The sequence below is a fragment of the Onychostruthus taczanowskii genome, unplaced genomic scaffold, assembly GCF_017590055.1.
Source record: "Onychostruthus taczanowskii isolate IOZ18803 unplaced genomic scaffold, ASM1759005v1 scaffold10, whole genome shotgun sequence".
NCBI lineage: Eukaryota > Metazoa > Chordata > Aves > Passeriformes > Passeridae > Onychostruthus > Onychostruthus taczanowskii.
The window spans coordinates 8,792,609-8,814,737 of NW_024496526.1; the positions used below are offsets into that span (position 1 = coordinate 8,792,609).

At 38.2% G+C, this 22,129-nt stretch overlaps 1 protein-coding gene across 2 annotated transcripts in view; it reads right to left on the reverse strand.

Annotated features, from left to right (window-relative positions):
• ZNF148 (zinc finger protein 148) overlaps nucleotides 1–22,129 on the reverse strand; it is a 37,280-nt gene that overhangs the window by 8,800 nt on the left and 6,351 nt on the right. The window contains exons 2-5 of one of the 2 annotated variants that reach the window (XM_041408825.1): nucleotides 7,983–8,328; nucleotides 6,520–6,645; nucleotides 3,353–3,476; nucleotides 2,600–2,683 (exon numbers count right to left, since the gene is read on the reverse strand). In XM_041408825.1, coding sequence (XP_041264759.1) covers nucleotides 2,600–2,683; nucleotides 3,353–3,476; nucleotides 6,520–6,645; nucleotides 7,983–8,312 — 664 coding nt within the window. In that variant the 5' untranslated portion in view covers nucleotides 8,313–8,328. The remainder of the gene's footprint in view (nucleotides 1–2,599; nucleotides 2,684–3,352; nucleotides 3,477–6,519; nucleotides 6,646–7,982; nucleotides 8,329–22,129) is intronic. The other variant, XM_041408832.1, reaches the window with a different exon arrangement.

Here is a 22,129-nt window from a genome sequence, read left to right on the forward strand (position 1 = left end):
GACTCTTCCCTCTCTTACAACTAAAATAGCAATTTTCTGTACCATTAGGGACAAGTTTAGCAGCAGGGTTCCAACCCTGCTGCTCTCCTCTACACACAAGTATAAGCAAATTTTGTATTAATGCAATGTCTGCTTTTAGATGCAACTGTTTAATTATTTACACAGAATAAGGCTGTTCATTGATTGCTTCCTAACTGCCTCACAACATTTCCTTTGAAGGAGTGGTTCAGAGAACTAAAGTCAAATCAGACTGGAAACAGCTGAGGCACCTGTAAATTGGGGGCTTGTAACAGGCATAAAATGGGGCTTCTACCTGTTACTACTCTCTTTGATTGGTTTAAAATAAACTAGAAAATTTGATAAAAATCTTTTCTCCTGTAAGAGATTTCCTGTTCCACATCAGCACTTTGAACACTGTCCAAAAGCTGGTGCTAAAAGTGGTCATTCATGGAGATAAAAATGCAAAATTAAAAAGTACTGAAATAAGTTATGAAACTTTTTTTTTAAGGGTATGAATAATACAAACAGATTTTTACTTTTATCAAAGTAGTCATTCATGGAGATAACAATGCAAAATTAAAAAGTATTGAATAAAGTTATGAAACTTTTTTTTTTAAGGGTATGAATAATACAAACAGATCTTTACTTTTATCAAAGTAAAACACAGACCCACTGCTCACCTTCTCATTAGAGAATCAAGTTGAAAATTCAGGTTTTGTGGATGGGTTTAGTTATACAGCCCTGAACAGCAGAGTGACTACACAAACAGCTAAGGGCCAGTAGTGAGCACTGTCATATTGAGGTGAAAGCACAGACAGGTATGCAGTGTGCCAATTAGCTATACTATAACTGGGTGAAGCAAAAAATTAAACACTAGTTAAATTCTTGTTAACTAAACAGCCTTCAAAAAAAAATTCTGCCACCACTGGAAGCTGAGTTTTATGTTTTCTCCTAATCATTACTAGCTGTCACCTAGGAAAACATCCATAATTCAACAATTTAAACACACTTTAAACCATCTTCTATTTTCTGAGAAACAACCAAACTATAGTTCAGGATGCTGAGGAAAGGAGGAAACACAGTTATCTAAAAAAAGTCAAATATGGTTAATTAGTTAAATGGTACCTTTTTCTCTGCTAAACAAAGACTAGCACATGTAAGAGCTGGCATGAAAACCTACAATCCCACCACATCCACCCCCCTCCCTCCAAAGCTCACAATCCACACAGATTTCTTATTAGAGCTAGAAGCTAAATTTAAAAAGATAATTAAATCAATTTATAAAATATTTGCAGTCAAGTGTTAATTAACTATATTGCCCAGACTCTCATTTTCAAAGCCACGTACAGGGAATAATCCTCATTTAAAAAAAAAAAAAAGAAAAATTTTCTAAAAAATGTGAAGACTGCACTTAAATTTTTGCCTTTTTGGGAGGGCTGCAGGGCAGATAGATGGAAGAGACTGAATGAGCATTCTTTTCAAGAATAAGTATCTACACAAAGTGGAGGCAGCATGGTTCACCAATTCAGAGCCAGAGGAAAGACTAGGAGCAGAACAAAGACACTGGACAGAAGAATGGAAGACTCTTCTGTGGCTGACTGGCTGAAGGAAACCTACTTAGTCTGGACTCATGGCAACCTAGGATACAAAAATCCCATAAACAACAGGGCATTTGTGCATGTAACTCCCTGTACACTGCTCTGAAAATTCATTTTGCAGAGTTTTTTCTCCCTCTCAACCCTTACACATGCACACACTGCACTGCGTGTTAGTAGCTTTCATATCCATTTAAATGCTACAGCCAAGAAACACTGTGCACATTCACCAGCTCTGCTTTTCTGAAAAAGAGGCTGAGAAATTGGCATCTAGTCCAAAAGGGACCATATTACAAAATATTTAAAGAGGGATTGAAAGGCCATGCACCAAAATGCCAAAAACCCAATGAAACCAAACCTGTTAAAGAATGTGGTTCTGTGTGGTGCAACAATATTAAAAAAATAAACATATATAAACTTTAACTCGCTTTGGCTTAAAGCCTTATTCGACCTATACTGCATATTTTTAAACTAAGACTCTTCTTTTTAAAACAGTTCTGAATTAAACCTAAAAGAAGAAAAAAAGTGAAAAGCTGATACTAATACCTTTGGGGTTAGGCATTTTGGCCATTTTAGTCCTGGCACTTTTCCATCAAATTCAAATACAAACAAACAGACAAACAAACAAATAAATCTATGGAAATGAAATTTGGAAGTCCCCCATGTCTGAATTAACTTGATACAACAAAAGACAGAACTGCTTAACGAACTTTGACTTTTATGAATGCACAAACTTTGGGATTTGCTGCTCTGGGGTTATTTATAGAAAACTACTTTCAGATCCGCTTACTGGACTTCATACTCACTTTACAGCCAAAGGAAAGTGGAACAAGTTGAAAGCACAAAACTAATTTCTTTTTAAAAGCTTCATAACTTGGTAACATGTGTTAAATTAAAACAAACTAGGACAGGGTTTTTGGCTGCATATTTATTACCAGAAACCTTGCCTGAGTGGGGAAACATTTTAAGCACGCCAGTAAAGATACTCAAGGCACTATACTCACCAGTATGAATCTTCTCATGCCTCTGTAGCAGGTACTTCTGTATGAAACGCATGTCGCACTGACTGCACTGAAATGGTTTTTCACCTTGAACAATATAATTCCACATCCATAAGTTAATAACTACACACTGTTGTTTCTGATAACTATTTTTGAGGAATATTAAAATGTCTATTAAAAACACCAGCATCTGAGCGAATTCCAAAAATACCCTGATACCAAAAAACATTTGCCTTACTAGGTAGGTACATGAACTGCAGAGTTCTCTCCATGATCCTAAGAGTCACATTAAGACTAGCACGGAAGAGTGATCTGGAATGGCTGTAATTTCCTCAAGTGCAAGATCAATCAGGATGCTGGCATAGACTGCATTCAGGATACTGGCAAGCTATTATAACAGTAAGTACCTTTTTCACTTCTCCAAACACAGAGATACCTCATCAGGAAAATAAGCAGCTGCAGCACATTTTACAAAGGGGTCAATTTTTGGCACTTAGGCTACAAGTCAACCCATTACTTTCTGATAAAGAAAGAAAAGAAACCTTGTAAACGGTTAGCTCTTCGGTTGATTAAATATATGTTGATTTTTTTTTTTTCTGATATTCTTTTGACACTTTGGTGCATGGAATCTCTAAGCTTAGATGCCAAGTTAGCTACACTCTTAAAACTGAAATTCGCATAGAGCTGAAAACATTTTTAACATAAGTAAACAACTCTTTATATAGCAGAAAAGACAAATTTGAAGTCAAGCAGTACCTGTATGAATGAAGACATGTCTCTGTAAATGGTAGTTGGTTCTAAAGGCAGCATTGCAATGCTCACAAACATGAGATTTGTGGGTTTTCAGACCAAGTGATCCATCCTCATTTATTGTAAGGATCTATTTTAAAAAGAGTAAAATTTGTTCTCACACTACCCTCTAAAGATGTCTTATTAACTACAAAAAAAAAAAACATTAATTTTTTCGAAGCAGAAAATGTAAATATTTCAGGTAAAACAATGCTAATTTCTACAAAACTATGCGTTAAGCTTCTAATACACATTTCCAATTGCAGTCCAATCCAACTTGTGTCTCGTTGCATTCAGAGATATTTCAACAGAACAGAGACAAAGGCAGCTCATGGAAAATCAGCTCAGAGCTTCCCTAGGCACAGCTGAGGCGCTTTATAAGCTACTGTTTATTTTGTCCGTCTGTTGGAAAGGATGCAAAGTCATCACACCACTCCTGGGCACTAAACCATGGACAATCGTATTTTAAAGAAAAAGTGAATAGTTAAATTCTTTTTATCAAATCACAACTCTAAATGTTCGCTAAAAGTCATTAAATCTTAACCAGAATAGTCATATATTATCTACATCTATATAAAACCAGTAGTCTCAAAGGTAAAATTATATTTTAAAAACCAAAATCCCAAAGCCAAACAGCCAAGAGAATAGTATTATTCTTCTCCCCTTTCAGGTTTTTCACTCAATAAAGTATTGCTCACTTAAAATACGTATTAAAGCATCTCCTTGATGACTTCAACTTGCCACACTCAGTTGCTTTGCTGTCAAACAAAGCTGCTATTTTCATATAAAGTTAAAAAAACTTAAATTTTAAAAATGCACCACATCTACTTTATTCAATAAAACTAATCACAGGTTTTTTCTAATTTGTCAAAAAGAATAAAAATAGAAAACTAAACCAAAACCCAAAATCTCTACTATCTCTGGCAAGAGAATAAGAAAATCAGTAAACAAATTACATTTATAAAATCTTGCTTAACTGCAAACACAACTATAAAGAAGAGCTTAAAGAACCTTAAATAATACAGTTTAGTCCCTTGTTATTAAAAAAAAAATAAAAGTATGCTGGGAAAACACATCTACAGTTTGATTAGCTACAGCGTTTTAGGTTTTATGATAATGACAGTGATGAGAAAGAGAGAGTCAATAACTGAAACAGTATCTCTGAAATAGTAGCAAATACTGTAAGATCTACTTAATTTTTAATTCTCCTGCATCAAAACAAGAGTGAAAGTCTCAGACTAACAAATTCTTGTGCATTCACTCTGAAGGACAAGCACATTCATACGTCTGTAAGATTGGTGTGTTACAGCTCCAGTCACAGAGAGAGACAATTGTAAAGACTCTGTTCTGTAACATTATCCAGCTGGTGAAGCCAACTGCGTCTTTAAAACAAATTTAAATACATGTTATGAAATGCTTTTCATATATTATATTGAAGTTTTAAAATAATTGTGCAAAAAACACACTTAATTTCATAGTTATCCTAAACCTGGGCTCTTCTACTTAATCTACCACCTCTTAAATGATGAGAGTTAGCTTTGTCAGAGCAGCTTCCCTAACCAAAGCAACAAAAAAGCTTGTGCGTGTGTGTGTGTGCGCATGCGTGTGTGTCCGTGTGTGCACGTGTGTGTGTCTGCGTGGGAGAGGGAACAGGAGACAGGAGTCATGATACCTGATGACTTCTTCCTTACCTGACTACTGCATTGATATAAAACAGAATTTAGAACGTTTCAGAATGTTAACTGACTTCCACTTGTCAGAGTTCCAGCTGCTTGTTTGGATGGAAAATCAACCCCACTACTCTGGAAATACTGAAACTGCAGTAGGTTCTCACCTAGGTCAGTCCTTCAGCTTTTTTCTACTCTGCCTTTCTACTCTGACAGGTCTGAAAAAGGGGAAGAGAGACTGAAAAAGAACCTGTTTAACAATTCTCCTGATCATTTTTCAATCTTTTGTCATCTCGAAAGACTAATCCTGGCAGACTGGGAGATAAAAAGGAAGCATGCAAGTACACGTCTGTAGAAAGAGGGGCACACGCCTCTTCTACCTTGCCATGTTTCCATGGAAGTGATCTCTGGATGTACTCAACCTAGATCTCTTTTTTCTCTCAAAGGGAGAAGTGAGAAAAAAATGCACAGCATTTGGAACTTGCTTCCACACCCAATCTGAAGCAATTTCTCAGCTTTCCAAGAATACTACAGGTGCAACCTTATTTGACAGTGCTTTGAGGAGGACTGGAAGGTCCTGCTCCCAGGGCAACAAAAAAAGGAGATTTGGGAGATTTTCTTTGTATTACAGTGAGTTTTCCTTTAATGTACAAACAGTCTAGGTTGATTTCTGAGTAGGCTTATTTTAATGCTGCTGTGTGACAACATAACTGATTTACTTCCATCAGAGCAGCCTGCATATGTTCTATTTTAAGTCTGAAGATTAATACTGACTTGGGGAATTACTAGAAGATGTAACACTGCTACCTCACGAGGTGAAATGATTCTGGTTTTATCTGAAGTGCTTCTCAACAGAAGAAAATTGTTTTCAGACATACAGGGATACATAGTCCTCATGAATGGATCTACAAAACAAATTTTTAAGTAACAAACCAGCAGCTAGGGTAAGAACCTTTTGATATAAATAAATACATATATGAAGATGATTATGACCACAGGAATTTTCCTTACCAGTAAATTATTTTATATATATTAGTAAGCTTTTTAGAATTTTCAAAACTACCATTTTAGTTTTCTTTTTAAAAACTTTTCACTACTATGCATGAAGCATATAAAATTATCAGGCTCACAGAAAAGCACAACTATTATTAGATAGATACAGAGTAATGATTTATAAATGGTCTACAAAGCTACTGAGTCATAATTTAAAAAAAAATATTTGGAGAGAGAACTGCCTGGAGAGACAGATGTTAAAATATGTCAAGAGTTCATGTTGCTAAAAGGAGTTCAAAGAAAAACACTGTTATATCAGTTTTGTTTTGGGTCTCTGGTGAACTTCAGAACTGCATCTTTACTGAGCAAACAAACAATTTCCAGCCTAACTAGTTCAAATGCTAATGAAATTAGTCATAGTCAACCAAATCTTCAGGTCCTTTTAATCTTGGTTTTGCCAAATCAATGTCTTACTTTTGCTGGTGAACGCTGTTTTCTTTTCTTCTTTTTCTGCAAATCTACTGGCTCTCGTATTTGTTTTTTGTCTCGTTTCTGTTGTTCAGATGCATCAGTAAAGGTAATTTCTTGCTTTACACTGATCTGTTAAGATACCAAGTGCCAGTTTCAGGTAAGGTTCTCACTACAGAAAAGCAATTTTTCAATTTTAGAAGATGACAAACTGCTGAAACAGAAAACCTTTTCCTAAGGGAATTATCTTCTGGCTTCACTCTTTCAGAAATTTAAGTGAAAGAATTAATATGTATCTTAAATAAAAAGGGCACAGTTAATTTCCTCAGTAACATTTTGATGTATCCTTTCATTCATCTCCCAAGGTCTTTTTTCCTGACCTGTGGTGATTTTTGAGATCATTTCATATATTAAAATCACTTCCATCTGTAAAACCATTCAGTTTTTCATACCTATTTTACTTTAGTCCGTGCTGTTGTCAATATAAGATTTAACGGAATAGTTTATTATATATTTAAGACAGAAGTATTTTTAAGGAAAAAAAAAAAAAAAAAGTTCCAAAGAAGTTTTTAAAAAAAAAAAAAAAAAGTTCCAAAGAAGTTTTTAAAAAAAAAAAAAAAAAGTTCCAAAGAAGTTTTTAAAAAAAAAAAAAAAAAGTTCCAAAGAAGTTTTTAAAAAAAAAAAAAAAAAGTTCCAAAGAAGTTTTTGAAAAAAAAAAAAATTTAAAAATCTCGATCTAATGTGAACTTTAATGAAGACCATGATACTCTTACATTTTTCTAACACCTGAGCCACCTGATCTACAGCTAACGGAGTAGTGTTTTAACAGTGCTGTGTTTCTGAAGATTATTCTTCGTGCATAAGGCTATCTACTTTTATAGTCCTGGTGATTGTCCTTTATGTTTGAAGGGTAACAGTGATGGTGTGCTGCATTACAGACAGATGCTCTGTTTTCAAAAGGAAGTCATCTCTATGCTCTCTGGGAAAGCCAAGGTATGCCTTCTATGAGATTCCGTGGAGGGGCATATTTATGGTCATGTATGAAGTGTCACAGTCCAACCTGCAGTGTGAATGCAATTGCTAAGCGTCCACATACCTTAAAAACATACAAGATGCTTCCTATAGCAAAAGCAACTAAACAGTACTATGAACAGCATAAACAGTATGCACCTTCTAATAACGCTATTTATTCCGCTTTGTAGTTACCCCTGAGCATTAAATATCCTTAAAGGAGCACATTTTAACACTTTAGTTCTATGGTAGCAGCCTGCTTATAAAATATTTATAAAACAGAAACTTAAAGATTATACTTAATTGGCAAAATTTATCCACAGCCAGAGGCAAATGACATAAATATTTTGATAATCAAAATCCAAACAAGCAATTAATAGATTCTTGCCAGAGTAGATTAGACTACCAGATCAAGCTTCCTAGTAATCTCTCCAATATTTCACAAAGAAATTGCTTACAGGGACATTAACAGCATACTGCAGCCCTTGAGGAAGTCTATCTTGTGCATCCATTTCATCATCATTTTTTACCGTCTCCTCATGGACCATGAGTTCATCATGTGAAATCATCTCTTGCTGTCGAAGTTCACTTTCCTGTAACACTTCATCTGTTGCAAGAATTTCTTGGTGCGGCATAGTCCGATCTTGAAGCACTGCCTCTTGCCGTTCTCTCGATACTCCAGACTGGTCAGATACTGCACCCATCCCTACCATAGCCCTGGATGACTGCATCTGGTCTATGCCACCACATTTAAGAAATAATCCTCCCAGCTTGTCTTCAATGTTCATTCTTAAGTGCAATTACCTACAAAGAAAGTTTTAATAGTAAACATCTACAATTGGTGCGCTCACTTAAAATCTTTTACTTACAAACATTTTATAAGAACTCAAGTCAGTACTCAACAAACACACATGCAGTCCTAAAATTGATACTGAGTAAGAACCAAAAGTTGGATATCTTCAGGGAATGTCAAAAAACTCTCCTTTTGCACATCTGTGTGCGCACAACTGAACGCTTTCAAATAAAAGGTTTCAAATCAGTGCTCCTGACTACTGGCAAAAGTATGGTAATTAAATGATGGCTAATTCCTCCTTCTCATTCCTTAGAAAGCTTTTAATTTTTTTCCTGTATGCCCTCTTTGCTCTGTTCTCTTTTTCCATTTGACTGTCTTTTACAAACACCTCTTTCATACTGGTCCTGTTCTTCTCCATACTTCCTTGTCCTTCCAGCGCCCTTCCACTGCTGTTACCCCAGGGCACTGTAGCTCCTGGAACATCTTAATATCCACAAGTGAGAGAAAACTGGGCTGCATCCAAAGCAGCAGTTGAGGGAGGTGATTCTGCCCCTCCACTCCACTCCCCTGTGACCCCACCTGCAGTGTTACATCCAGCTCTGGGGTCACAACATGAAAAGGATGTGGATATGCTGGAGCAATTCCAGGGGAGGAAAGGAAAATTATCAAAGGGCTAGAACATATCTGCTATGCCAACAGGATGAGAGAGAAAGAAGGCTCTGGGGAGACCTTATTGCAGCCTTTCATTACTTAAAAGGGAGCTTTTAAGGTGGAGAAAGAACTTTTTAGCAGAGCTTGTTGCAACAGGACAACAGGTAATGGTTTTGAAGGAGAGAGGTCAATTTAGACTAGATACAAGGAAGAATATTGTTACAATGAGGGTGCTGAAACACTGGCACAAGATGCCCGGAGAGGTGGTGTACACCCCATCCAGGAAAACATTCAAGGCCAGGTTGGACAGGGCTGAGCAAACTGATTTAAGTGAAGATGTCCCTGCTCATTGCTGGGAGTTGGACTGGATGGTCTTTAAAGGTCCCTTCCAATCCCAAACTATTCTGTGATTCTATGAAAATGCAATTTTGTAGCTACAGCTATACATCAAATAAAGAGGTCAAAGCTGTTCATAAAAGACATTCACAGTGAGCAGGAGCATTTGTTTGGAAATATAAATTCAAATCATGAAAAGCAATACAATTCACAATATTCCAACAAGTATCATGACATTATTAATTAGTTTTCAGCACAGAGCAGGAGGCTTTTTTGAAGCTGGAAGTGGCAGCATCTTCTCAGTCTACTGATCAATATATACACAAGATAGTTCTAGGACTCTTCTTGGCACACTGGATGTCCAGTCAGAGCAGTCAGTCTCCTTCACCCTATTCCCCACGCCCATAATCCCTACTACCCACTCCTCAGTGCTCCTTGAGACAGACACACCAACAGACAGACAGACATCCTTCCTCCACCCATTATGTTCCCAAAGGCAGAGAGCAGAGGCAATACACACACAGGCCACAGCAGACACAGGGGTGGGAGCAGAGGCACAGGAGAGTTGGACAGCACACAGCAGGCCCAGCCAAAGCACCAGATGGGACCTTGGGCAGCATCACAACAGCAGCAGCACCTTGGATTTTGATGCATTCACAGTTAGGGTACAGGTGTGATGGGGGTACATTGCTAGACATCAGCTTCAATTTCCATCCCCCTTAAGAGTGCAGAATGGAGAAAGGATCCATCTCCATTCAAGTCTCAAGTCAGAGGCTATGCTGCTTTCCCTGCAGCTCACAATGACTATTCATAACCAAAGAAATCAGGTCTCTCTAAAGGTTATGTCCACAGAAATCAGGCCTCTGCCTAAAACCAGCAGGGCCATCACTGCAGAATTCCACCACAACAGCCCCCTGCCAGTCTAACAGGCTGCCAACATGAAAAACACTCCATCAAACAAATGTACATCAAGTGTCTAAATGTCCCTATTCAGCTACATCCATTTGATCACTTTCTACATAATTTCCTTCTCCAGAAATGTATTTTGAAAACTGTGTATCTAAACATTTGTGAAGTTTTCTCTATATCAAACTACATCGAGTATACAGAATAAACAGTGGTTTCTTTTTGGGTGAGATCCGAGATTACTTGGTAGGAATGGAACCACCAGATGAAAGAGCTGAAAACTCTCATAAGTTTCTCCAACATTGTCCTTTGTTTCAAATATTACTATTGGTTCTTAAGATTCTGAAAGTAAACTTAACTCAATTTCTTTAAAAAAAAAAAAAAAAAAAAAAAAAAAAAAAAAAAAAAGAAAACAAAACCTCACCGCACACCACAACAAATAAAGTAAAAAGCTAATTCACACATCCTGATGGCAAGTCACGCTGTACAGCTCAAAAGTGAAAGAACATTTGTCCCTATTCTGTACCGTGAGAGGTTCTAAACTTCCGAATACATCACAGAAAGGCTGACAGCCAGGATGGTCTGACCTCTCTCAGTTTCAAATACTTAAGAAGCAAAGCAAGAGAAGAAGCTTTTCAGTCAAATACTTTTTTTATTATTTTTAGTAAGCCTTGCTCTGCTGGAAACCAGGAGGACAGAGTCACCAAGCTACATGTCTTTATATATGACAGTGTCATCAATCTTTTTAGAATTCTTCCTTCCTACATAACAAGTCCATTTTAGGGACCAAAACCACCCGTGACAGGAGAAGAACATGGAAAAATTCTGTTCAGCACATTTATGCTTGTGATTTGTCCTTTTTTGTTCTCCTGCAATTCTAACATATGTTTGAAATCATGCTTTTGATTTTCTCAGTATCTGTCTTCAAATACAGACAACAATTTCTTAATGCCTTGAGTGAGCTCAGGTACTGCTATGGGACAAACTGACTCTCAAATTAATCCATTTAGAGTAAGAGAATGAGATGTCTTCAAGGGAAAATGTAGGTCTGGTATGCCATACAGCCACTTGCAGACATTATATAATCCATGAAGTATTATTCAGATGTAACTGGGAAACCAAACTGATAGTTTCTCAGCAATAACACAAACAAACAAACAAAACCTGGCACAGCACTAAGGCTGTATTCTTCCCACCAATGCAGATCTCCCAGAGGTCTTGCAACAACATCATAAAAGAAAAAAGTGAGGATTAATTTATCATCTTTTTGGTTTGGAATATCCAGTGCCAAGTGAGAAAGGTGAGACAGAAGTGAAATTCTTAAGATTTGGTAAAAGATGGTGCAAAAGACCTAGGGCTGAGACTGGTTCTTTCGGTAGAGCATTCTAAACATCTAGCTTGAAAGACAGACTTCAAGGAAAATAAACCAGATGTATCTCCTCATTTCAGCCTTTATCTGAAGTCAATCCATACTCAGGGTACATCTCACACAGACTTTTGTTCCACACTACAGAAATACGACAGCATCAGGTCACTGCAGAGTCTCCAAAGGAATGACGTGCACAGGTACGAGAATACAGGAACTCAAGATGCTGAAACACATTCAAGAGAGAACAAAGCAGCATCAAGTGTGAGAACATGGTGGCCCTGATCTGTCTGCTCAGGCCACTGGCAAGAACAGCACAGAAGGTTGTTCCACATGGAGGATGGTACTGCCACATCACTCTGAAATTAGGCAGGAATTGCGGAAATCCTGGATTTAAAGCTACTTCCTGGCAGGAAGTCAGGCAGGCTAAGAAGCTGAGTGTTAACCACACAGAAGAGCCTGCTACTCTCACCAAGAGAGGCAGGAAGACTCCTGACATGCCGGACCTTGGGACAGCAGCTTCCCAGAAGACAGGCCAGCTGTGGGCTGGTATTCACGGGTCTCGCTGGCTCCCACAGTTGCAACGGATATGGAAACAGTTCTTTCTCACCCTGACTAGCAGGTTTAGCAGAGTCATGCAACTGAAAGCCCTCAAGTTGTCTTCCAGCCATGATCTTGAGTCATATCAGAAGTGGTGTAGTAAGTGCTCTGCTTATTAACCAAGCTTTCAAACACCTGGTTTTTTCAAAGAAAAATAGTGAGAACTCATAGTGTTAGGCTGGATATGAGAAGTGATAAAAAACAATGTAAGTTACATGACTTGCAGGTGATGTTTTAAAACAAAGAGGTAATGTTTTAAAACAAAGAACCACAAACAAAAACAGGCTATTAATCCAAGCAAGACGCATCCCAAATGCAATTAATTCAGTAAAACACTTGTAATTTGTCAAGTGACACCTTTCGGCTCACATAAAAGGAATCCTATCATTTAAATTGAAGATGAGAAGTGTTCTTGGAACAATGACAGTGTGATAAAGAAATGTAAGTTAAAAGCATTCAAACAAGAACACTTTACCAATCTGCAAAGATTAAATACATTTTTAAGTGCAAGATGTGTTTCTGAAATAAAGATCAACTTGCTTAGAGATTATCTCTAGGGAAGCTACAAAAATGCAAACCACATACACACACACAAGCAAATTTCTTGGCATAAGATGTTGTTATTCCTATTGCAGAGATGTTTTTCATGGAATTTCAGGAGTTCTATTAAGCTTCAGCAACTAATATCTTGATTTTTCTTAGAGTACATAGTTCCTCTATAAACTGACAGAAAAAGAGCTGTCAACAAAACCTTTAAAGAATACGTTTTGCTTGGCAGAGGTTCTCCAAGCCTTTACTGTAGGCAAAGCATCTCACAAGAGACATCTACAGGCAGAGCTCCCTGGGGAGGAGAGAGAGGAAGGGGAAGGACTGCCCACAAAAGGTCTCACAGGAGCCTGCCAGCACCTTCTGTTTCCACAGGGTGCTCCACAGCTGCCTGCAGCACATCCCCAGCCAGCCAAGCACATCGCTGCGCTCAGAAACCGCTGCTGCACCAGAGCCTCCGGCTGCACTTCAGAACTATTCATTTCAGGAGCCCTGACATCAGCTTTTCCAAAGACTTCTGCACTGAGCTGGAGAGCTGAGCAGTAAAGACAATATTCCTAATTAAAGAAACAACCACTTAAATGAAAACATGCTGCATGAAAAGCATGACAACATTTCAATTCAGAATCAAAAATAAAAATACCATCAAGAGAAAACATTAATTGATTCAAAAAATCTGCTGGGATGGTGGCTGCTATGAAGCAGATGTGAACAGAGACCCCAAAGGAAAGCAGCAAAATTTGTAAGCCATGAGAGTTCAACACCTGGTCCAGCTCTTGTTCTCCACTTTGATTGATGGTAAGGGTTATTCTGTCTTCTCCCTTCTTTTCTTAAGCATGAAGTAAGGCACTATTTAATTTAATGAGCAAGTACTCAGAAATACTAATTGGGTTCACTTTAAAAATAAAATCCGTATGTGCAGAAACATGAATTCTGCAGGATTTAAAAGACTATTTATGACAGAGGAGAAAATAAAACACGTTTAAGGATTAACAGCAGAGACAAAAGCTGAAAATCATCTGCAGTTTAGAATCTATTTGTAGACCAGAATTAATGCTTTTGCTTTTTTGTTTTGAAGATGGACTTCTTTTATTTGTAAACATTGTCCTGTGAAAAGTCTTTGCTATTCCAGAACTTCTACTACTCCTTCTAAGACTTAAAAAGCAGGATTAGCTGCTTTCTATATCCATAACCCACTCCACCCTGTCTCCTGTACTATCTTCTCCCTACTTTTGCAAGGCAAAAAGGAAGGAAAGAAGGCTGAAGAAAACAGTAAAATTGTTAAACTACAACTATTCTTCTGGCTTAAACCCGAGCTCCTTCTGAAGGACTGTTACAAAGACTTGAGACAGAAATATGACTTTCACTCTAGCAATAAGCTCTCTTTGACCATGTTTTCTAAGATACAACAACCCAAACACAAGAGCCAGGATGCACAACAGCAATTCTAACTTGCCTTTAGCAATCTGATACCACTCTGATGAAAACTACCTCCAAGATTCCCCTCCCAAAAGCTGACACTGTGCTCAGCCCAAGGTATTAAATGGTTTCAGGTAACCTTACACTGGGAGTAGCCTGATGACACTATTTTAGCTCCACATTTTGGGAAGTGTGTTTTCATTAAAGACAAACAAAATTCCTAATGAGGAAATACCTGAAGCTACAGAACAGGTACCTGAGCACTCCTCCCACATCCTTGCTTCAAGAGCTTTTGGGAGAAGGAGTACATGCAGAGCCCAGACTGCAAAACATATAAAGGTTACTCGTGCAAAATGCACACAGAATAAACTTTTCAAAGGGCAATCTGGGTAAACTCCTCAGCTTCTCAGGGCTCATCTCTATATAATTATTTGCGCTAAACTGTAAGCTTAAATTAATATAGTGTACATAAATCTATAAAACTCCCAAAATGAACATTCTTGTTCTAGTACAGAATTTTTTCCTCCCCTGTTTAGTGGAATAGTGAAATTCACTTCGGAAAGGTTTACTCTGAATTAAAAAGTCAACCCCTCTATAATCAGAGCAGTTTACTGGCATGATTAGTAAAACCTTTCTAAACAGCCTAACTTCTACAAAATCAACTGCAACTAAAAGGCCATTCCAGTGGGACATTTGGTGTGTTTTGTTATTTACCCAACTCTCAATGATACTGTAAGAACAATCCAATATAGGGGGTACCTGCCCAAAGGGGAGTGTCTGCACCCCTCCCCCCTGAGACCTCCCTGTTGCCTACTCTGGGTTGAGCACAGCACTCTGCAGCTGAGAAGGGAGCTGGACAAAAACATTCCCACAGAAAAGCCCAGAGGTTTCGTTTGGATCAGTGGGACAGAGCAGGTGGAGGATACAGGAGATGGGCAGTGAGGAAGCAGGAGCAGGGAAGAGGACAGTTTCTCCCAGGAGTGGTCAGTGGTTGGATCAGATTAAAGTGCATTGTGAAACTGCTCCACAAAGGCCACGTGCACACACAGATGAACAGCTCAGAGCTGCCACCCGGACATACCCAACGGCTACGCCAAATTCCGACCGCGGGAAAAACGGCTATCTACATTCTCAAATGCTTTCCTCCTAAAATAAAGTATAAAAGTCACCAACAATTCTACAATCCCTGGTGCTAATGAAGAAAGACACAGCAACAGGGCTTAACAGCATATTTAAAACTACTCATGTTTAAGCATTTCCGTGAATGAAACCACCACCAATGCAAGCTCCTCTAAAAGGAAGAGAAAAATTAGAAATGAACAGGTTCCTAACATCCACTTTAAATCCCTATCAAACCATGAAAAATGCTGACTATTCTCATCACATCAGAAAATATATTTAGTTGCACTATTAAAATATGGATATAGTCCAATACAAAAGGAAACACAGCTAGCTTTCACAGTATCAAAGGTTCAATTTTTACCATACCACAGAAGCCTAGAGAGTAAAGACTAATACCCTACTTAATGGTTCTAAATAAAGAACATTAAATAAAATTCTCTCTTATCCCTACCAAGAAAAATAACACTCGGCTAAAAGAACGATTTTTAAATTAACACACAAGTATTTTTAAGAATCAATTAGAATGTGTTGACTTGCAAGAAGAAAGCAATCAAATATAAATCATCATGAAAAGGTTAACAGATCATAAAATCAACACATTCTAAAAGGTAACATATGATACACTCTTATGACTTGTTGCACAGTTATTTCTGAATGCTCCATGTTGCTGAACACATGCCAGTGCAGGGCCTGACTCCACCAAGATTTACACTCATACTGAGCTGTGAATAGTCCTATTACAATCAACAGGATTACTCACAGAAAATCTCCTTATCGTGCATAAAATTATCCATGTGTGAAAATCTCTGTCACCTTTCTTATCCTGAAATCTGTATTCCATCATCACCAGCATAACCATAATTTAATATCAAATGTGCATATGGAAAAACTTGTGATGCTGTATTTAAAAAGCCACAGTTCCATGTCAAAATCTACAGGGGTGTTACCAGTGTCACAAACATACTTTAAATAGTCCAAAAATCACAGGCAATGCTACTTTTTATAAGGAAAAAACATCCACTGGTTTTGTGGCACTAAATTATAAACTACTAAATTATAGTTATTTTTTGCAAATTTATATGAGAATTTCTCCCACTGGATAGTTAACCTCAGAAGAACAATGCAGGGTTTCTGTCTTTGCACCATGAAACTTGGACTCTCAGAAGTGCTCACTCTGGGGACTTCCGATGACATTTATACTGAGGAAAACAAACTCTACGCATAACTAAGGCTACCCAGCATCTTCTAAGTAGCATTTTACAGCTTCAGTCCAACTGGTGAAAATTTTGTGAAATTTCATCTATCTCATGCTTTGACAACAGTACAGTTCTATCACAAAGCTGAGCCAATCTAACAGCTAAGGTCATTGAAAGGGGCAATCCCTCCCTCTTAACTCTGAGAATCCACCCTATCACTGGTGCCTACTCTAATGCTCAGATTTTGAAAAATGTGGGGTTTTTTTTTAAGCCCTTAAACTCCTTGGGCCTCACAACTTCTTTACTGAAACTTTATGAAAACTGAAACTTTATAAAAATATTTCAGATAGTGCGTAAAATGGTTTTTCATTTGGTTTTGACAATAGTACAGTTCTATCACAAAGCTGAGCCAATCTAACAGCTAAGGTCATTGAAAGGGGCAATCCCTCCCCCTAACTCTGAGAGTCCACCCTATCATTTGTGCCTACTCTAATGCTCAGATTTTGAAAAATGTGGTTTTTTTGTTTTTTTTTTTTACAAGCCCTTAAACTCTTTGGGCCTCACAACTTCTTTACTATCTGCAAGTATCTGTGAAGCATCTCTACTCACCACAAGCACTAGTGCTGCTTTACAGAAGGTAACAACAGGCTGTTGCTCTCAAATTGGCCCGAACACCAAAGGTCTCTACATATGTGTGCATATGTGTGCATTCTTCTTGGTGGATAAAGAATGGGCTGGATGGTTGCACTCAGAGTTGTGGTCAATGGCTCAATGTTCAAGTGGAAACCAGTGACAAGTGGGATTCCTCAGGGCTTGGTACTGGGACTGGTGCTGTTTAACATCTGTGTCAGGGCCATGGACAGTGGGATTGAGGGCACCCCCAGCAAGTTCCCAAAGACATCAAGTGGTGGATGCCCTGGAGGGAAGGGATGCCATCCAGAGGGACCCTGACAGGCTGGAGAGATGGATCTGTGTGAACTTCATGAAGTTCAACAAGGCTGCAAATGAGACAGGGCAATCCCAAGCACAAATACTGGTACTGTACATTTTTAAAAGACAAATATCATAAATATATGTGCGTGCGTGTGTGTGTGTGTGTGTGTGTGTGTATATATATACACACACACACACATATATATATGTGGTTTTCTACAGCACACTGGATGGAATGCTCCATAAAAATATGTGAAACTAGTCAGATGGATTATAATATCCTTGCTCTGCTTGTTACAAATGCCAAAACATGTGTGAGTCACAGAGCACATGAAAAGAAAGCTGTGACCATTTAGGCAGTCGAATCCTACCTTGCCAAATAAGATCAAGCCCTTTCTACAATTTTTTTTTTTTAAATAGGTGATCAATAATTATATTTGGCACATTTTCTGGCTGCTTATTCTGACACATTTGGGTCAGATTTACCCAAAATGCTGAGTACTCAGGGCTGCAATTACGTCACTTACAGCACTACGTTAAAAATACAAAGATGAATGCAATGCTGCTATTTTAATTTTAAAAAAAGCTCTTAAAGAGCTCAATGGACATCCACACCAAACACAAACTTTCATCTAGCTCACAGGCACCAATTCTCCAGCCATAAAATAAGAAATATCCATTTCCTCTCCCTGAGGCATAGTAAAATACTTGTAACAACAAGCAATATTCAATATAGGTCACAAGGGTGAACTAATCAGGCTGTGGTGCTGTTGTTCCTGCAGCCTCAGGGAGAAGGCAGCACACCTTTGATGGAAAGGTAAACCTGCACCACTGACTGAGAAAACTGCTGTGAGAAGCTGGGCAAGAGGGGTCTGGCCTCCCAGGACCTAACCACTGAGTAGAAAGGCCAAGCAGCAGAAGGTTTCCAACTAACATGGAGCAGCCACTTTGGTGCAGAATCATTAGAGGATGGGGCATGACAATGTGGGACTGCCAGCAAGAAAAGGTAATCATGACTGTAAGACTTTGAAAAGAGAAACATTGTTTACCACCATGATGTAACAGAACTAGAAGAGATTTGGCTTCTTTTTGCAGCTCTGCCACTGCTTTTGGGGCAAATCTGTTATCTTGGCAAATCATTCCCCTCCCATCTTTTCACTTCTTGTCTCTAAATCAGGTGCAGTGATCCACCTAGAATTTAGATGTGAAACGAGTAGCAGACATTATCTCTGAGGGCCTCACAAGCCTACTGATAACTATTACAGAAATTTCACAATTCATTCTGCCTTCAGAGCAGGACTAAGCAGAGCACAATAAGAGAACACGTTACGCAAAAAAGAAGAAAGCAAAGTACAGAGCAGCTGCTTATCCAATTCATGGACAGTCAAAAAGGTAGGGGCTTTGGGGTTCATGCATCATGAAATAATATGCCATAATATTAAGATGAAATATATAAATAATATGGCGTGATGGTAAAATTAAGTGGCACAGGTAAAGCTCAATGCTGCAATTTTAAAGCTTGCATACTTGACTTACACCTAAAATTGCTCTTTTAAAATCGTGCTTTTCTTGTCATATCTTTACTTCAGCTTCAATGTTTTCTAAAAGACCATCTACATATACTAAAGAAAAACAGTAATTATAGAAAAATTAAAGACAATTACTTAATACATCCACATAAATAACATTGGACAATAAGCTAATGGAAGTATAACCAAGAAGGTTTTGCTCAAAAAACCTGGAAGTTAGCCGCAAAAGCCATCTTAGAGATTCTGGAAAACATTCCTCATTTACATACATGACAGCACAAGGAAAACTTAAGAGGATAAAAAAAACCAACACTATTCTAACCCATAGGTGAGAAGGCCATGAATAACAACAATACAGATATTACAGAGCACAGGTGATATCTCTAGATCTTACTTCAGCACTCGATGCTATTTCAACATGGGCTCTCATGTTGTGAAAGCAATGCAAGTATTTTAGAATACAGGAACCATTCTCCTAAGTTCTAATTTCAACTTTAGCACATCACCATGCACAGAGCAGGCATTTTTTCCCTAACTTCATTTCAGCAAACCTACCCAGGGTAAGATTACATTCTGTGTAACATCTCAAAACAAATTCTACAAAATGTGCTCGGCTCTCTCCAGATCAACTTTACACCAAGCAAGGAACATTTTCTCATCTCATTCTTCTGCAGAGGAAGCACTGTCATACCTCAGTGTAATTTCATTTTTAATGGATATTTACTTCATTTCAGCTGTGTTTCAAACACACCCTTCATCTGTCTACACACGGAACAGAAACTCAAATAATCCAGTTAATCCGAAACACGACAGAATGAATACCTCTCTAGCAAAAGATTCATTCCAGACAGACCAAGCAAATCCTATGCTTTCTGTACTGCTTTTCAATTACCACAGTGTTACCTTCAGGGGCCAAAAGTCTGGGCCAGGAGACTTGAAAGAGCCTAAAGCTCAAAGACATAGATCTCTACTCACTGCTCCACTCTTCAAACTCTATAGGTTTATCCTACCTATATAAAAAAAGGCCTTTTAGCAACCTATCTATTCCATAAGACTAATACACCTGGCAAATAAAAATTGAGTATCCACTTCATATTTGCTAACATAAACACAAGGCAACACACATGTAATATAGTCAATGGAAAAAATAAGCCCATGTATTAATCTTATCAGGTAAGAAAAAGAATCACAGAATGCTCATGATATCTCCAAAAAGCATTTGGGCCCCCCAGAGATGGCAGCTCTGGAATATAAAACCAGTGCAGTGACAATGATTTAGGGATCACTACAAGCAGCATCTCAACCTGTATACCCTGGTGGTAGCCCTTTCTTTCCTTTAAAGCATGATAAAAATAAAAATCAAGGAGCAGAGGACGTTGTGATGCTACATTAGGGAGAGCACTGACCAACACAGAGCCAGAAAAAGAAAATCTATCAATGCTCTTCAAATATTCAAGCAGTTACAAACTGGGCACCAAGGAGCAATTTTCATCAATGGAATTAGGGATTGCTGTGGCCTAAACAGCACTCTATTACAGCATCAGAACAGTATCAAGCACCTTCATCAGGAATAAACAGAAGATTCAGCACATAAACTGACATGTGTTAGTATTTAAAGATAGTATGAAATCAGCCAGAGGAGGCAGGAGTAGAAATAAACTCTAAAATCATGGAAATGAGCAATCAGGTCACTTTCTCAAAACCCCTCTTGGAACACAAGCATGTTACAGCCCATGTACGTTTGCCAAGACAACAAAGAAGGTTTTTTTAAGAGTATACTCATCTCCAGTTAGGATTTCTTTTTCCACACTGTTGCAACAAATCCACCACCTCCCTACTGCTAACCAACACTTGTGGTCAGATTAAATCAACTAAGAACTATTCCTATCCCACTTACATAAAATTCCAGAATTGTAAATCAGCCTCTTTTAATTCATTTTTAATCTCAATGACCCTCACTTCAAAAAGAAAAAGAAAAAAAAAAAGGCAAATCAAGTACTAAATCCAGTCTGCTTCTGCAGTGTATCCTCTTCAAAAGACTATCCACCATCTCAGCAAGAACTTCCAGGTAACTCTCTCCCTTGATACTTCAAAAATTATATGAACGAGGAATCCCACTGACTTCTACCACATACCCCCAAGGTGATTTTTCCTCATTACAGTTTTAAATTTCTCAAACAATTTTCAGGCACTTAAACCCATTTTCAGATTGAGGCAAGCCAAAACATGAGATGTCTAGAAACTATTTTATAAGAGCAATAATAACACAGATATCCTGGCCCATTAGCTAACACTGAAAATAATCCAAAAAATAAAACACAGACTTCTCAGGATTGTGCCCTCTTGAATAAAAAGGTTGTGGAAATTGGATTCTACCTCAATGACTTTGGTGCCCTGCAGCTAATTCTCACTAATTAAGTCCTAGAATACACTAAAACAGGAATTCAGAATGATTAGAAGATATGATACGTGTTTATAACAACTCCTGTAATTATTAGGAATAAAAATTTTGAAGATTCTTGATGCCATTAACTCACAGACCAATAATTAAGGGCTACCATTTCAAACAGGTCTGAAATTTTTGAGAACCCAGAGTCAAATACCCTCATGATGAAGCAAAGTCATAGTAAAACACATTCAGTATAATCCATATTATTAAGCAAGCATAAAACGAATCTGTAAAACCAGAAAATATTCTGACAGGATTAGAATGAAAGAAAATTCAGCATATTCTGCCTTTATGGACTGCTTTCCAGACACTGGTTCCTCATCCATCCATGTTGAGAGTCTCACACTGACGCAGCTGCACTCATTCAGGTTTCCCTCAATGCAAAGATGTGTCCCACACGTAACAGGGCAACAATTTGTAACAGAATCCTAGAATGGTTTGGCTCAGTGGGGACCTTAAAGATCACCTAGATCCAAACCCTCTGCCAGGGCAGGGACACCTTCCACTAGACCAGGATGCTCAGTGCCCCATCCCACCTGGCCTTGAACACTGACAGGGATGGGGCATCCACAGCTTCTCTGGGCAACCTCTTCCAGTGTCTCACCACTCTCACAGTCAAAATTTCTTCCCAACAACTAATCTAAACCTACCCTGTTTCAGTTCATTACCCATTGTCCTAACCCTACTTATCTAAGTACCCAAGATAGAAGCACCAGTGCCAAGACTCCTCTGCTGAACTTGTGTCCAACCAGACATGGG